The sequence below is a fragment of the Triturus cristatus genome, chromosome 2_1 (assembly GCF_964204655.1).
Source record: "Triturus cristatus chromosome 2_1, aTriCri1.1, whole genome shotgun sequence".
NCBI lineage: Eukaryota > Metazoa > Chordata > Amphibia > Caudata > Salamandridae > Triturus > Triturus cristatus.
In genome coordinates this window covers 92,107,644-92,125,370 of record NC_140581.1, presented here as the reverse complement: position 1 = coordinate 92,125,370, position 17,727 = coordinate 92,107,644, and the positions used below count along the sequence as shown (strand labels likewise).

At 48.1% G+C, this 17,727-nt stretch overlaps 1 protein-coding gene across 2 annotated transcripts in view; it reads right to left on the bottom strand.

Annotated features, from left to right (window-relative positions):
- The window catches only part of PIGO (phosphatidylinositol glycan anchor biosynthesis class O), a 114,461-nt gene that overhangs the window by 77,795 nt on the left and 18,939 nt on the right, over nucleotides 1–17,727 (bottom strand). For both annotated transcript variants that reach the window (XR_014969485.1, XM_085628137.1), the window contains exons 4-6: nucleotides 14,092–14,215; nucleotides 10,665–10,824; nucleotides 9,348–9,527 (exon numbers count right to left, since the gene is read on the bottom strand). Coding sequence is in view for 1 of the 2 variants with exons in the window: in XM_085628137.1 (XP_085484263.1) it covers nucleotides 9,348–9,527; nucleotides 10,665–10,824; nucleotides 14,092–14,215 (464 nt within the window). In the remaining variant the exon portion in view is untranslated. The remainder of the gene's footprint in view (nucleotides 1–9,347; nucleotides 9,528–10,664; nucleotides 10,825–14,091; nucleotides 14,216–17,727) is intronic.

The window sequence follows — 17,727 nt, the reverse complement described above, 5'->3', positions numbered from 1 at the left end:
GCTTATAGTAAATCAGAGAAACTGAATGTTGTAGTTACATGGGATGTTGAAGTAAGCATCTTGGAGATCCAAAGAGGTCATCCAGCCCTCAATACTGCTTTGGCCTACATAGATCTACAAGGAGAAAACTGATACAGCATGAAAAGATGTAAAACATTGGCCTGATATCCAGGTCATCTTAGGGGCAATAAATGACTGGTGCACTTTGATGGCCCCCTACAAGAAGTTGCCTTTTAAATTACGCCAGCTATGGATATTAAAGATATGGTGACTGGACCAAAGAAAGGTTTAGGGCATAACGGTCCTGCTCCCTTGTTGATTTGGAGGATTGAATATGCTACTTACCAGTATGCATCTGTTCTTGGCATGTAGGGCTGCTGACATTCATATCTGTGCATAGATCGCCGCCTAGTGTTGGGTCCGGATGTTTGCACGTTGTTGTCCTGGAAGAGTCTTCGAAGTATCCTGAGATAGGTGACTCCTCCCCTGGACCACAGTGCGCATGGGCATCCTCTCCATCCTCAGATTGTTTTTCGCAATTGTGGCAGTGATGGAGTAGATACAGAAAGTGATGACCATGCTTATAGTAATTCTGAGAGCTGCAGCTGCTACAGGCGCCGGGGAGGAGGGTGGGCGATATGAATGTCAGCAGCCCTACATGCCAAGAACAGATGCATACTGGTAAGTAGCATATTCAGTTCGAGGCATGTGGGCTGCTGAATTCATATCTGTGCATAGAATATATAGCAGTACCCTCTATTAGCGGCGGCCACCAGTGCCAGCTGCAGCGGTCTGAAAAAGAGTTTTGAGAACAGCCTGTCCTACAGCTGCCTGCTGTTTTGATTGCACATCTACACAATAGTGTTTGGTAAATGTATGTGTAGTGGACCAGGTGGCTGCTCTACAGATATCATGCAAGGGAATGTTTCCCAGGAAAGCCATGGAGGCCCCTAACTTACGTGTTGAGTGGGCTCGTGGGGGAATCGTTAATGTGCGTTTAGCTTTTTGATAGCAAATTTGAATACATTTAACGATCCATCTGGCTATACCTGCTTTGGAGATGGCGTTACCTTTGTGGTGTGGGGCAAAGGCAACGAAAAGTTGTTTTGTTTTCCTGAAGACTTTAGTCCTGTCTATATAGTACATGAGGGCTCTCTTTACATCCAGTGTATGGAGTGCTCTTACTGCGACAGTTTGTGGGTTTTGAAAGAAAACAGGCAGTTCAATAGTTTGATTCATGTGGAACTGCGATATCACCTTGGGCATGAATTTGGGGTTGGTACGTAGTACGACCCTGTTGGCGTGAACCTGTATGAATGGCTCTTGAACGGTTAGTGCCTGGAGTTCACTAACTCTCCTCAAAGAGGTGATCGCTACTAGGAAAGCTACTTTCCAGGTGAGGAATTGAATCTCGCAGGAGTGCAGAGGTTCGAAGGGTGGACCCATCAGTCTGGTGAGGACCAAGTTGAGGTTCCACATTGGAGCTGGTGGGTGGCTTGGAGGAATTACTCGTTTGAGTCCTTCCAAGAATGCTTTGATGGCAGGCACTCTGAATAAAGAGAGGTGCTGCCTGTTCTGGAGATAGGCTGATATTGCGGTCAAATGGACACGTATTGAGGTGTATGCCAGATTGCATCGGTATAGGTGTAAGAGGTAACAAATTATGTTTTGGATGGATGCGTCTAGCGGGTTAATGTCATTGTTAGTGCAATAAATTACGAACCTTTTCCATTTGGCTGCATAGCAAGCTCTGGTAGTGGGTCTTCTAGCCTCCTTAATGATGTCCATACAGTCAGGTGGCAGGTTGAGGTAGCCAAACTCTAGGACTTCAGGAGCCAGATTGCCAGGTTCAGCTGTTGCGGATCTGGGTGCTGAATCTCGCCATGGTTCTGCGTCAAATGCGCGGGTTTGATCCGCAGCCTTTGATGCGGCACCACGGAATGTTCGAGAAAGGTGGTGTACCATGGTTGGTGTGCCCATGTTGGAGCAACCAGGATGAGTGTTAGTGAGTGTTGTCTGAGTTTGCGTACCACCAGCGGTATCAATGGTGCTGGGGGAAAAGCGTACGCAAATCTGCCGGACCAGTTCATCCATATCGCATTGCCCTGCGACTGCGGATGTGGGAACCTGGCGGCAAAGCTTTGGCATTTTGCGTTTTCGCTTGTGGCGAATAGGTCTATCTCTGGATGACCCCACTGGTGGAAGTACGGTTGGAGTACTGATGGGTGTAACTCCCACTCGTGCATCTGGTGGCTGTGTCTGCTGAGCAGATCCGCCATCTGGTTGTCCTTGCCGGGGAGGTGTTCCGCCATGAGGAACATGTTCCTCTGAATGGCCCATTTCCACATGCTCTGAGCCAGATGAGACAACTGTGGAGAGTGTTCCTCCCTGCATTTGTATGTATTACATGGCGGTCATGTTGTCCATCCGGATCAACACGACTTTGTTGCACAAGTGTACTTTGAATGCTTTCATTGCTAGGAAGATTGCCATCAGTTCTAGAAGGTTGATGTGCATCTTCTTTTGTTGTATTGTCCATAGTCCCTGCACTGTGTAATTGAGTACATGAGCTCCCCATCCCTGGAGAGACGCGTCCGCTGTCAGTATTATTTGTGGAACAGGCTCTTGGAACGGTCGGCCCTTGCAAAGGTTTTATGGATTCCACCAATGCAGAGAGTTGTATGCCCGACCGCTCACCAACACTAGGTCTTTTAGTTGCCCGTGAGCCTGATTCCATTGACGTGCTAAGCACTCCTGAAGCGGGCGCATATGTAGTCTCGCGTGTGGGACTATGAAGATGCAGGAGGCCATCATGCCTATCAACTGCATAAACACTCGCGCAGGAAGGGAGTGTTGGGGTTTGAACTTGGAAATCAGCATTTGCATGCTGTTGATCCTCACTAAATTTGGCTGAGCTGTGGCTGCCAGAGTGTCTATGGTCGCACCTAGGTACTGTTGTACGTGTGCGGGTTGGAGATGTGATTTTGGGTAATTTAGTGAGAACCCCAGACTGTGAAGAAGGTGAATGGTGCTGGACATGTGGCTGGCACATTGCTGGGCTGACTTTGCTTGAACAAGCCAGTCGTCCAGGTAAGGGTAGACGTGAATGTGTTGCCTCCGTAGATGTGCAGCCACAGTAGCTAGGCACTTTGTGAAGACTCTGGGTGCTGTTGTCACGCCGAAGGGAAGAACCTTGAATTGGTAGTGCTGCCCTTGAACAGTGAACCTGAGATATTTTTTGTGCGAGGGGTGAATGGGTATGTGGAAATACGCATCTTTGAGGTCTAGCGTGGCCAGGAAGTCTCCCTGTTTGAGCAGCGGGAGGACTTGTTGTAGGGTGAGCATGTGGAAATGCTCCGAGAGAATGTAGCGGTTGAGGGGTCTCAGGTCTAGTATAGGTCTGAGTGACCCGTCCTTTTTTGGTATTAAGAAGTACAGGGAGTACACCCCCGTGCCTTGCTCGTAGACGGGTACGACCTCTATTGCGCCTTTTTCCAGCATACTGAGCACTTCCTGCTGTAATAGCGCTAAGTGCTCTGAGGACATAGGACGGTGTTTTGGTGGTATTGTGGGTGGAGTGGAGGTTAATTCTAGGCAGTAACCGTGTTTGATAATATCTTTGACCCACCTGTCCGTGGTGATGGAGTTCCACGTGGACAGGAACCTTTGTAGCCTTCCCCCGACAGGTGTTATGTGGTCGGGAGGAAGGGAGAGGGCGTCACTGTTTGTTCTTGGGGGAGGACCTGGTATTGCCGTATCCGCGTCCTCCGCCCTTTGTGCTAGAGCCACGATACCCACCCCGGGTGTTTTTATCGTAGGTACTTTGTGTGTTGCCCTTGTTGTAGGTTTGCTGTGACCCCTGTCCTCTGCCTGCTCCTCTATTTCCGGGGCGACGAAAGGAGCCACTCCGAAAGGTCTGCGTTTGGAGAGCCCCCATGGACTTTGCAGTGTCTGTGTCCTTTTTTATTTTTTCTAGGGTGGTGTCAACTTCTGGCCCGAATAAGTAGTCGGGGTTGACCGGCTGATTGAGGATGTTATGTTGAACCTCAGGTTTGAATCCGGAGATTCGTAACCAGGCGTGTCGTCGTAGCATGACGCTGGTGTTTATTGCTCTGGCAGCTGTATCTGCGGCATCCAGTGCACACTTAATGGATGCGTTCGTGAGGAGTTGTCCCTCCCTGATGAGGATCTCTGCTCCCTCTTTGTATTGGTCAGGGAGATGTTGGAGTAGGGTTTCTAATGTGTCATAGTGTGCGCGATCGTAGCGAGCTAGGAGCGCCTGGGTATTGGCAATACGCCATATGTTAGCTGCCTGGGCTGCAACCCGTTTGCCGGAGGTCTCGAGCACCTTGGACTCTTTGTCCGGGGGAGGAGCATCCCCAGTTGTCTGCGAGTGCGCCCGTTTGCGAGCATTTGCGACTACGATGGAATCCAGAGGCAACTGGCCTCTAATGTACGTAGGGTCCCCAGGAGCCAACCTATATTTTTTGTCCATCCTGGGGTTTATTACTCTTGCCCTGGTGGGTTCTTTGAAAATGTCCTTTGCTGGTTTGAGGACACCCTTCAACATGGGTAGAGTTTTGATATGTCTCTCTGAGGATGCGAAAGTATCCATTAGAAAATCGTCCTCGATTGTGTCAGAGTGGAGTTGCACACCATGATTTGCCGCAGCACGTTCAATTAGGGCGTTGAATGCGGCAGTGTCCTCTGTGGGAGATGTTTTTGCGCCATATAGCTGCGTGTCCTGTGTATCCATAGGTGCACCTGTGTCTACAGGGTCATCCCAAGCCTGGTCAGGGTCCTGTTGGCCTTCAGGGTCCATCTCTCTGGGGTAGGGGACGTCGTCACCCATATAGTCCTCCAAAACGTCGGTTTCGGAGTGTGTCGGAGAGAAGGACTGTGGATTTGGGTAGGAGGTATGGAGACGTTCGTAAAGAACTGGTTCCGAATCCGCTGGCAGCTTTTTCTTTAGCGGGATCCGGTAGGAGTCCAAAGCGTGTTCGGAAGATATTCTCCGCTTGTGGAGCATAATTCTGCCGGTGTCGGCATCGATGATGTGGGACGGTGACGTCTCCGGAGGAGAGCGTTCGGCAGGTGTAATCCTAGTTTGGGTGACACGTGTTCTTATTTCGAACATTTTTGGCGCCGTGGATGGCGGCAGGCCAAAGGTGATATGGGATGGTGCTGGAGAAGCTTTTTGAGCTGTTTTCGGCTCGGGGCCCGACGTGTCCTGGAGGGCTGCCTTTTCTTTGATGCGTTGCAAGGACGCTGCAACTTGTCGCACCTGGAGCGCCGACGGTTCTTTGGCACCGAGCGGTTCTGTAGAGGCAGGCGTGGGCTTCTTCGGGGCCACGGGGTCATCGAGTCGAGGAGAGGTAGTAGCCGTTGACGGCGTCGATGATTGGGCCTTAGGTGCTGCTTTCGAAGTGGTGTGCGACGCAGCGGCCATTTTGACCTTCGTGGCCGGAGCCGATTGTTTCGGTGCCGGGGCGGTTGGGCGGTACCGATGGCCTTTTTCCGTGTGTCGGCGCCGACGTCGGCGCCGACGTCGGCTGCTGCGAGTTCGGCACCGAAGTCCCGTTGGGTGCGGTCGGCGCCGACGGGTTTTGCTGTCGTCGAAGGTGCAGTGGGCTTCGATCCGACCAGTGTCACTTTCAGTTTCGGTTTCTGTGGAACCGACACGACTTTTGGTTTCGGTTTCGATGAAGGGAAACCAGTCGTTTTAGGTACTAATGGCTGTCGCTGAATGTCCGAGGCCGGGCCCGAGGGCGGGGCCGAAGAACTGCGGGATAGGTCTTGGGTAAGGCCCGAAGGCGATCCCTCGACCGGAGCCATAGATTGACGCACTGGGATATCCTCCGTCTGTACGGGTAGGCCTTGCTCATCACCGGAGCTACTTTCTTCGGCCCCTAAGGCCTCATCGTAGTCTCCTACCTCGGTGTCGTCTTCATCCCTGTGAAAGAGTTGTTCTTCGATGTCTTCCGATCCGGAATTGTGTTCGGAAGCGGGGCTGGAGGGTAGGTTCTCCACGCCTTCCACATCTTCGTCCTTGGCGCTGAAGATGTTGGTTGGGGCCGGTGCCGCTTGCTGCGCTTCAAGTCTCGCTGCTCGTCGATTCCGGAGAGTCTTTTTGGAACGGAATCGGGCACAGGCCATACATGTGGATTCGTCGTGATCCGGTGAAAGGCATTTGTTGCACACCGGGTGGACGTCGACATGGGGATATTTTGCATTGCAAACAGGACACCGCTTGAATGGTGTCCTCGATTCCATCGTCGATGGTGTCGATGTCGATGCGAAAAAGTTGTTTTTGAAGTTAGTAAACTAACAAGTAACTGTCGATACCGATCGGGAACAGTACCGACGCGAACTAAAGGCCTTTTGGCCTGAAAAAAGTTTTTCCTAACTTGAGTCAAGATAAGCACATCCGAACCCAATGGCGGAAAAAACAATCTGAGGATGGAGAGGATGCCCATGCGCACTGTGGTCCAGGGGAGGAGTCACCTATCTCAGGATACTTCGAAGACTCTTCCAGGACAACAACGTGCAAACATCCGGACCCAACACTAGGCGGCGATCTATGCACAGATATGAATTCAGCAGCCCACATGCCTCGAACCTATTGATCTGGAATAATTGCAGTTCATTGAGGAAAGAAGAATGACAGTCTTAATCAAGCCGGGGAGATAAATATGTTGTGCATCCACAAGTGAGAGTTGTAGGGAGTATAATTGTTAGGCTACAGGAGAGAGGCTGCAGTCTTGTTGTGAGCAGCAATTGCACTCCCACGAGGTCTCACTAATCTGAGCCACAAAGATAATCTGGTTTCTGAGAGAATCCTTGCCTCCCTTGGTAGTAATCCATTTAAGAAATATAGAACTTAACTTTCTGTCCAAGTTAAAAAGGTTTGGACCCTTAAAAGTACAAAAATATCTCGAACAAAATCTGATACTAGGATCAAAAGCACTAAAACACAAAGAAAATCAATCAATCAATCAATGACACTTATAGAGCGCGCTACATACCCGTAGGGTCTCAAGGCGCTGGGGGAGGGGGGGGGGGGGGGGGGCCGCTACTGCTCGAACAGCCAGGTCTTTTCCTGAAGGAGAGGTGGTCTTGGGTCAGGCGCAGGTCGGGAGGGAGGGAGTTCCAGGTCTTGGCGGCCAGGTAGGAGAAGGACCTTCCTCCTGTAGTCGCTCTTCGGATGCGGGGGATGGCGGCGAGGGCGTGGTTGGCTGATCGGAGGTGGCGTTTGGGAGCGTAGAAGTTGATCCGGCTGTTGAGGTAGCTCGGGCCTTGGTCGTGTAGGGCTTTGTGTGCGTGGGTGAGGAGGCGGAAGGTGATTCTTTTGTTGACGGGGAGCCAGTGAAGGTCTCTCAGATGTCCGGAGATGTGGCTGGTTCGTGGGATGTCGAGGATGAGTCTGGCTGAGGCGTTCTGGATCCGCTGGAGTCTCTTCTGGAGCTTGGCGGTGGTACCGGCGTAGAGGGCGTTGCCGTAGTCCAGTCGGCTGGTGACGAGGGCCTGGGTGACGGTCTTCCTGGTCTCGTGGGGATCCACCAGAAGATCTTCCGTAGCATGCGTAGGATGTTGAAGCACGCCGAGGAGACGTTGTTGACTTGCCTGGTCATGGAGAGGGAGGAGTCCAGGATGAAGCCCAGGTTGCGTGCGTGGTCCGTTGGTTTGGGTGCGGTGCCCAGGGCGGGAGGCCACCAGGAGTCGTCCCAGGCGGAGGGTGAAGAGCCCAGGATGAGGACCTCCGTCTTGTCAGAGTTCAGTTTCAGGCGGCTGGTCGTCATCCACTTGGCTACCTCTTTCATCCCTTCGTGCAGGTTGGCTCTGGCGGAGGCGGGGTCGTTGGTCAGGGAGAGGATCAGCTGGGTGTCGTCGGCGTAGGAGATTATGCTGAGGTTGTGTTTGCGTGCGATGGCCGCGAGGGGGCTCATGTAGACGTTGAAGAGGGTGGGGCTCAGAGATGATCCTTGAGGGACGCCGCAGATGACTTCGGAGGCCTCTGACTTGTACGGTGGTAGGCGGACTCTCTGTGTTCTTCCGTCGAGGAAGGAGGTGATCCATTCCAGCGCCTTGTCCTGGATTCAGATGTTGCTGAGGCGCTGTACTAGGGTGCGGTGGCAGACAGTGTTGAATGCCGCGGAGAGGTCTAGGAGGATGAGGGCCGCTGTTTCTCCGTTGTCCATCAGGGCTCGGATGTCATCGGTGGCGGCGATGAGGGCGGTCTCGGTGCTGTGATTGGCTCGGAAGCCGGACTGTGAGGGGTCGAGGGATCCATTCGTCTCGAGGAAGGCGGCCATCTGCTTGTTGACGGTCTTCTCGATGACTTTGGCTGGAAACGGGAGGAGCGAGATGGGGCGGTAGTTCTTGAGTTCGGTGGGGTCCGCTGTTGGTTTCTTGAGTAGAGCGCTGAGTTCGGCGTGCTTCCAGCTCTCAGGGAAGGTGGCCGTGTCGAAGGATGTGTTGATGATGTCTCGCAGGTGGGGTGCGATGACAGCGTCGGCCTTGTTGAAGACGTGGTGAGGGCAGGGGTCGGTCGGTGATCCGGAGTGGATGGAGTTCATCGTGCGGATGGTGTCTTCGGTGCTGATCGGGGTCCAGGCGTGGAGGGTGGTGGTGGGGGGTGGTTGTCCGGTCATGGTGTGCGTTGGTTGGTTGTTGAAGCTGTTGTGTATGTCCGCGATCTTGTTGTGGAAGTATGAAGCGAGGGAGTTGCAGAGGTCTTGCGATGGGGTGATGTCGTTGTTTCCTGCGCTGGGGTTGGAAAGCTCTTTCACGATGTTGAAGAGTTCCTTGCAGTTGTGTGCGTTGTTGTCCAACCGGTCCTTGAATGCTGTTTTCTTGGCGGCGCGGATCAGCTGGTGGTGCTTCCGGGTGGCAAGCTTGAAGAAAACAAGAGATGCGCCATAGAAAAGCACTGAAAGAGGGCATTCAAACTTATCTTAAAGCTCATAAAAAAGGGTAAATAAGGAGAAACTCATCTTCCAAACTAAGAGTTCATTATCCCATGCCGGGATTCAAACCTGTGACTACGGAATGAATGCAGTCTTATAATATGGTCGGCTCCCTTATCGGTTTCATGGATAGTAAAAAGGTACCGAAAGATATATGACGTGGGAGAAAGAAAAGACAGCGAGGCTTGGCTGGTGTGGAAGAACAGGCATGAGAAAGGATGAATAAGCAAGGTAAGGCTGTGTAGGAGATACGTGGGCAGGGAAAAAGTAAGAAATGCTTAGCATGGAGAGGCTGATACACATGGGGAAACACATACGAATGTATGATCTTACATGACGAACTCTCAAACAAATAACTAGTATGTCAAATTAAAACAATACCTGCTGCGCGTTAATGTGATAAGCCAATGCCTGTGTGTAGGACGGAGAATGGTTGAAATCTTCATAGCTCCAAGAGAACAAGTCTGCCATCACGCCTCCAATGTTACTGTAGGGAATGGGGACTCCAAGCAGCAGCGCCAGCGTGGGAACGAGGTTAACCTGAGGAACAGCTTCTGGCTCCTAGAGGAAAGGAATAAGAGTTAAAAGGTCACTCGAAGTTTCACTATCAAATACCCCATCAATATTTACAACAGGTAGAGACAACACTCAACCTCTTAAAACTTTCAGAAGCATATCTGGGCCCCCCAAACCTCTCCAATTAAATCTATGTCCCACATTATATGGCTATAAACAACTAGCATGAAGATGGAAAGGTCTCAGCACAGGGTTTCGGTTTCAGCCTTCACGCAATGAGCATCTGACTTAACATTGTTTCCAGAAACCCCACAAGTCCCTCCTGTCCTATGCACACAGGTGTTCTCATGGTCTGTACCTAACTTATGGGGCCTTGAAACAGTTACCAAACCTTTCTTTAAAACACTGATTAAGAAGTTTCGACTGTGCCTGCAATTTCTCATTGGCCTACATCCAGAACAGTCCTTTGCACATGGACGCTTTTTATATTTAAAAAATCGTAGAAGTATTAATCTTATATCTTATTTAAAGTGTGATGAGTTCCACTTGGTGAACCTGTTAGAGTAGCGGCTAAGGCAAGGGACGGAAGGAACCTAGGATCCACCAACTTCCAGATGCAGATACTACAATGTATGCATAAAAAGGTCTCATTTTCATGCAGAAGAGCAGCACTTGTACATTGAACCAGTATTGAGGCTTTTTATGTTAACTCTATTAAAAAGTGCCTTATTGGGAACAGTGGCAATTGTTCATGTATCCCAGAAAAGATATAACACAAACGCAATCTCAGTCCTAGGCTTCCACACAGTATTTGGCCAGTTCAGTTTTAGAATGGCTTTTTTTTATTTTAAGTGCCAAGTCCAGATTAGCATTCTCCCTCAAACAGTGCTTGGAATTTCCACTTGGCCTATGTTCAAAGGTGTCAAGTTGAAAGCACTGGGAGTGGAAGATAACCATTTATTCACACAGGCCATACATAGAATACCATTCAGAGTAAATCATTTGTATTGTATAGTAAGCATGCTCAAAATCTACTAAATGGGACCTGAAGTACCCTTAGATTGACTCAATGACAGACAATTACTTGCGTTAACCCAAGCACTTGGGCTCCGGTTCACATCCTGGTCCCCAGGACTTCCTCATAATACCTGCCCCAGTTCTGTCTGTGGCATATTGCATTACCTTGTGGAGCGGATCTCCAAAAAGTGGCGTTTTACTATAGACAAAGAGGGCAGCATTCACTTCCTTCTCACTGTCTCCTCCATGGTCTCCTGTGTCTGTCATACCATGGTCACCCACAACGAACAGTATGGTGTCCTTGTCCAGGTGTTCAATGAGAGTCCTGTCAAAGAGAAACACACACCATTTGAATACTCTACAGTGCACCAACTGTTCCTCTATGCTGCACACAAAGTGCCCAGGCACTGCAATGACTCTACATAGCAGTAATGTAAATTATCCCCTAACATATTCCATGAAATCAAGACACAGGCTTGATACCTACTCAAAACATGCTCCTATTTTGATTAATCTCTGAAGAAAGCCAGGCAGCTGGAGCGTGAACTTAGGTGTGACCAATAAACTGTTGCAGTCTGCCCTCTTCCCATAGAAGGAAAATGCTTTCCTGTCATGCATCTCTTTCCAGCTGTGAAAACAGCTCATGGACCCAATAACATGCAAAGAGGGATTTAGCCTGCCTATACGTTCTATGCAGATGGCTGCGCTCTGCCCCTTTTCCCCGCTGCTTTTACTGGTTTTTGATAACAAGAGTATTAATTTGACAAAAGGTGTAAATCAAAAGCCTTTGTTCAAACCATGATGTTAGATGAGTATCTAGCACCGTGTATAAAAATAGAGAGTGACCCATTTACACACACAAAGGGACTGGAGTACTATTCAATAGATTAAAGACAAGTTATCCCTTGGTTTCTAATTAAAACAATATAATTGTTTAAGTAAATCCCATCCTAATTTCAAGTATTGTATATATACCCTGTTTTATTTTTAATAAATATCTCTATTACAACCAACAATTAGATAATGTTATTTTATTATACATTCTTGTACAAATTTATAAACATAAAAATCACATCAGATATGTGACACAATCTTTAAAAAAAAAATCCCATATATATATATATATATATATATATATGAAAACAGTACATTAAAAACATTATACAAAACAAAATTATTATACAAAACAATATTGCATAAACAAAGAGAGAAAAATATAATTAGACACTAAGGTTTGTCATTGGTCAAGCATATCACATGGGACAATTTCCTCACTTGGCCTGGGTACACTTTATTTGACAATATACAGCACAAAGTGTTCCCATAGATTATGCCACAGAAAAAGCAGACGCGTTTCAATGGTTTCTCTTTAATATTCCATCTTTTTCAAGACTAACATTTCAAGCCTCTCTGTTGTTCATCATTGTTAAATCACTGCAATTATCCTGCGTTATTGGGCCTCCAACTCATGTTAATATTAGGCACTGGTATAAACATAAAGCAGTCTTTCTTAAAATCTGCAGTATTCTTTTGCAGCTTTGGACAGCCTCTTACAACGATCCCAACTGCAGACTAATTCTTACGGGGTATCTTGATTTTTAGTATATTCCGAGATCCTCCCAATTTAACACTTTTTGGCTTTAATGTGCCTGAACTTGACAATCGGCTGTGGTAAGAGTTTATTCACTATCCCGAGTTACGAGGGGCTAAACATTTCTTGCCTCCTCAAACTTTTGCCTCGATACACTTAAGACTTCTGCAGAGTAACGGAATCGTACGCGTGTTCTCTTCTGTCCGTTGGGTGCGAGCGGAGTATCTAGCACCACCATATGCTTCTAAAAAAAAAAAAAAAAGTCTAAGGGCCCGATTCACAGAACTAACTTAAGACAAAATCCTAAACTTACTACCATTTTGGTATTCACAGAAGGCACTTACTCATTTTGGTATTCACAGAAGGCACTTACTCATTTCGGTATTCACAGAAGTTAGGAGTCCTAACTTTAGGACTCCTAAATGCCTTCTGTGAATACCGAAAGTCTTAAAATTAGGATTTTTCTCAGTTTAGTAGTAGTATAGTTAGGACTCCTAACTTTAGGACTCCTAAATGCCTTCTGTGAATACCGAAAGTCTTAAAATTAGGATTTTTCTCAATTTAGTAGTCCTAAATCTAAACTTAGGACTACTAAATTGAGAAAAATCCTAATTTTAAGACTTTCGGTATTCACAGAAGGCATTTAGGAGTCCTAAAGTTAGGAGTCCTAACTATACTACTACTAAACTGAGAAAAATCCTAATTTTAAGGCTTTCGGTATTCACAGAAGGCATTTAGGAGTCCTAAAGTTAGGATTCCTAAATTTAGGACTACTAAATTGAGAAAAATCCAAATTTTAAGACTTTCGGTATTCACAGAAGGCATTTAGGAGTCCTAAAGTTAGGACTCCTAACTTCTGTGAATACCGAAATGAGTAAGTGCCTTCTGTGAATACCAAAATGAGTAAGTGCCTTCTGTGAATACCAAAATGGTAGTAAGTTTAGGATTTTGTCTTAAGTTAGTTCTGAGAATCGGGCCCTAACTGCAGACTGGAATTTAATTATTCAAATCTCGAGTCACCAGTTATGATTTGGAACCGCCCAAGGACTTTTCAGGGGACATGGTGTGAGGGCAGTAACACAGTCCCTAGGCACGCAACAAACATTCAATAAATCATTGCCCAGCCAGTGCTTATAAAACTAAAAGTATATTATCATACTCGCTACTAAATTCTACATATTTATTAAAACATATATACAGGTTAGCAGTTGGACACCGTGACACTCTTTAGTAGTTGATACCCCAGTGAGATTTGAACCCTAAAACCACAACCCCCTCACTCCAAGACTCCCAATTAGGCTATACACAAGATTAGGAAGTACTCATTGAAAGTCAGACCTACGGACTTCGTCAGGGTATCAGAATAACAATAAAACCCAATACAAACAACTTTACAACCTTTGTGATTCTGCAGTCTTGCAATGGCTTTCACTAATAAGCCAATTAATCGTATTTACCTTTGTTAATAAAGCATTATAACATTCAAATACTATGCACCCAAGTCTTTTCTTTTTTAACAGGTGCTGCCAAAGTAACTTTAAGACCAACAAAACAGGCCATTGCATTTTTAAGGCATAAGGTACAAAGCCCACGCTCCAGAAGTGCTCCAAAGTAACAAACTTCTGTCAGGGTCATCAACTGGATCGCTCTCCGCCAGAGACTTTGGGTGTCAACTTGAAAATAAACTAGGGTCTCCTGTGGGGGCTGCTACACTTTCTGCAGCATGGGAAAATAAATGGCAAAAAACACTGCCCTCTCTGTGGCACTGTTTAACTCATTATGCAAATTTTGTGGGCCACCCCAATGTTTTATGGGACGAGCCCTCTCTTAGCTGTTCGGCCTGCGTCATTGCCTTTGCTGTGCTGAGGCCATGTTCTGTTTTTGTACTTTGTTTCAATATACTCTTTCTCTCTGATGTGTAGACTTCCAATTCACATATCGTGATATACTGAATCATGATGTAAATGCCACAATACAATGGTAGCATACTCAAACACTCACCTGAGCATCTCATTCATCTGCAAGAGCTTCTTTGCAGTCTCTGGGTGATCCGGCCCATGCTTGTGGCCGCAGTGATCCACGCCTAAGAAATGAGCGATCAGGATATCCCACTCGTCACCGTCCACTAGAGTTGAACATAAAAACATACATCTCATCAGGCCTAAGGACATGTCAACACGATGCCTCTAGCCCTGCCCTATCCCGTACTCAGCACCAATGATTAACCACTGAGCAAAGCCCACATATGCATTTTTTTCTCCAAATGGTATTTATCATAATGCAGATAATAACAGAACATAATCAAGCAAAGCCTGTTTTCCTCGCCGTCACCCACAGGAGTCTTAACCAGACACATGATACAGTCCGCAAGAGCTTAAACAAATGAAAAATCCCAAAATACAGACCAGGATGTTTTTCTCATGTGATCCCACATAAATATAAAACAAACGCACACATGAGGCTGAGAGCCACCCCAACCAGCCCAGGAATCACATCAACCTCTAAATCAAAGGAGGTCTATTATTCAGGGGGTCAAGTATTTCATCAGCATTTCCGCCCATTCTGCCAGGCCCTGTGTGATTTTGTTATCACGGCACATCAACTTGATGTGTTGTTCGCCCCCCAATGCCCATTCTTGTAGGTCTTTTTGCCATTTCCAAAACTCAGAAGGCTCTGGTGCCACCCAAAAAGTCTCTATGCAGCGATATGCCAACAACGTCCCCAGCGCTGGCATGCGTGATCTCACTGTGCGGCCTTTCTTAAGGGAAAAGATACATAGCAAACACTTTCACTGATACCGCTTGTACTACCCAGGTTACATGGGACAAACAGCTTCGCTCCTGCTCCCATAATGTCACCACCCAGGGCCAATTCGAAACGAGATGCATAAAGGAGGCCCCTCTTCACTAAAGCTAACACAGCCAGACTATCAGGCTAAATCTGGACCAGTCTCTGGAGGTGAGATACGTTTGGTGTAAACAATGGAATCCGCAGGTCTGGTTGTGCAAATATTACTGAACCAGAATGGGCATCCTTCCTCTACAGGCACTTTTAATCAAGTGGGTTTGAAACCAGCACACCGGGTAGATGTCCCTCTAGTCCAAACATGGCCTACTTCAGTTTCACCCCACGATTATGATCATGCACCCTCCCCCGTCACGGATCTGCCCTCCTTGATGAGCCAAGGTACTTCTGGTTCGAGCGTGGATATCACCCCAGACTTGCCTCATGACCAAGATCACTTATTTTCCGCTGTCATCAATCTGCCCTCCCTGATGAGACGACTGGTCCTTGTAATGCAGAAGGCACTGGTGGAGGGGCCTTGGGTCCCAAAGGTCTCCCCAAGGCTCCATTTAAACAGGGCATCCCCTCCTGGGCAGCTGGTGTCTATCTCAATCTGTGTGAAACTTCGGGCGGCTTGGGGTGACTGCCTAGAGGCGCTATTATGGGCCGAAATTAACACCTGCAGCCCAAGACGATTGAAACATCAGTTCATGTGGGACTGCCAGCGCCTTCTGGATGTGAGAGAACTTTGGGTTACCAACCAGAGTCAGTCAGCCTTTAAACTGCGGTATTTAAATAAATGTGTACGCCTCTAGTCATACCATTCAGACAGGGCCGTCCTAGCCAAACAAACATGCCTGGATGGTCATTAACACTTACCGGCAGGCATCCCCCCTCATATTACCTCTCTTGCACCTATTCCATCAGTTTCAAGGCAAGATTCAATGCTCTCAGGCTTGGGGAGTGCCAGTTTTTTAATCATTTGGCAGCTGGGGTCGACCTACGCAAAAAAAAATTTGCAGAGGATATGGTTAGTGTGAGGAAACCCTTGAACATGTTGTCTGCCTCTGCCCGGAATTGGTGGACGAGCGAAAAAGCAGGCTCAAGCGTAAGTGGAGCAAGCTGGGAGTCCGCACATGTCGATAAGCTGTGAATTCCTCCCTTAATCCTGATAACACCCTTTTAAGTTCTTGGTTAACCAAATTCATCACCTTTTCTACCAAAAGGTTCAGCCAACTAAAGGAGCTGCTGGTGGGCTCTGCACAGTCCCAGCCCCCCCCCCCTTTACTGGGCTTGGCTCAGTAGGGAGGGCCCCATGGCAAGCAGAGCAGCCCGCACGCTCCCTCAATAACTGATGTTCCAGCTCACCAACATGTACCCTGCCCCCTGCTTCTCTTTTGCAAGCCCTGGTGAAAAGTGGTCACTGCTGGGCCCTCAGTGAATTCACCTCATGAGTGTTTCTGATTTCAGTGAGATTGTAATATATGGACCCTACCAATTAATACGAGGTCCTGGCTCGAACAGACCCTCTTGCTTCTGTTCGCTTAAGATAGCTTTTCCCACCAGAAGAATAGTCGTCACTTTGGACTCCTGTGTGCACCCTATTAACACGGTTACAGAATGCTGCAAGAGATGGTGTCTCCCATTCGAAGAATGGTTCTTATTTAGTGAACTCTGTGTGCCCTCTGATAAAGGTTAATCATCCTCAAGCTATCATAGACAGCCCTTTTTCAGGTAATTAATTATTTTATTCATTGGCTTTGTACAAGCACTTTATCGGTGACCCAGTTATGTCATCTTTTAACCTGATGATTGTTTACTTGCTCCAAACGTTTCTACGTTATTATGGCCATCCCAAATCTCGTCCCAACTCCCAATTGCATCCCCAGTCTCGCCCCAACCCCCAATGGCATATCTCTTCCCAACCTCCAGCGGCATTCTATCTCTTCCCAACCTCCAGAGGCATCCAGTGTCTTCCCCAACGTCCAGCGGCATCCCCAGCATATGCCAACCCCCAGTGGCATCTCCAGTCTCTTCCCAACCTCCAGCTGCATTCTATCTCTTTCCAACCTCCAGAGGCATTCTATCTCTTTCCAACCTCCAGAGGCATTCTATCTCTTTCCAACCTCCAGAGGCATTCTATCTCTTTCCAACCTCCAGAGGCATTCTATCTCTTTCCAACCTCCAGAGGCATTCTATCTCTTCCCAATCTCCGGAGGCATCCAGTCTCTTCCCCAACCTCCAGCGGCATTCTATCTCTTCCCAACCTCCAGAGGCCTCCAGTCTCTTCCCCAACCTCCAGCGGCATCCCCAGCATATGCCAAACCTCCAGCGGCATCCCCAGCATATGCCAAACCACCAGTGGAATCCCCAGTCGAGTCCCAACCTCCAGCGGCATTCTATCTCTTCCCAACCTCCAGCAGCATTCGATCTCTTCCTAACCTCCAGAGGCATCCAGTCTCTTCCCCAACCTCCAACGGCATTCAGTCTCTTACCAACCTCCAGAGGCAACCAGTCTCTTCCCCAACCTCCAGCGGCATTCAATCTCTTCCCAACCTCCAGAGGCATCCAGTCTCTTGCCCAACCTCCAGCGGCATCCCCAGCATATACCAAACCCCCAGTGGCATCCCGAGTCTAATCCCAACCTCCAGCGGCATCCCGTCTCTTCCCCAACCTCCAGCGGCATCCCGTCTCTTCCCCAACCTCCAGGGCATCCCATATCTTCCCCAACCTCCAGGGCATCCCATATCTTCCCCAACCTCCAACGGTATCCTGTCTCTTCCCCAACCTCCAGTGGCATCCCGTCTCTTCCCCAACCTCCAGTGGCATCCTCTCTTCCCCAACCTCCAGCGG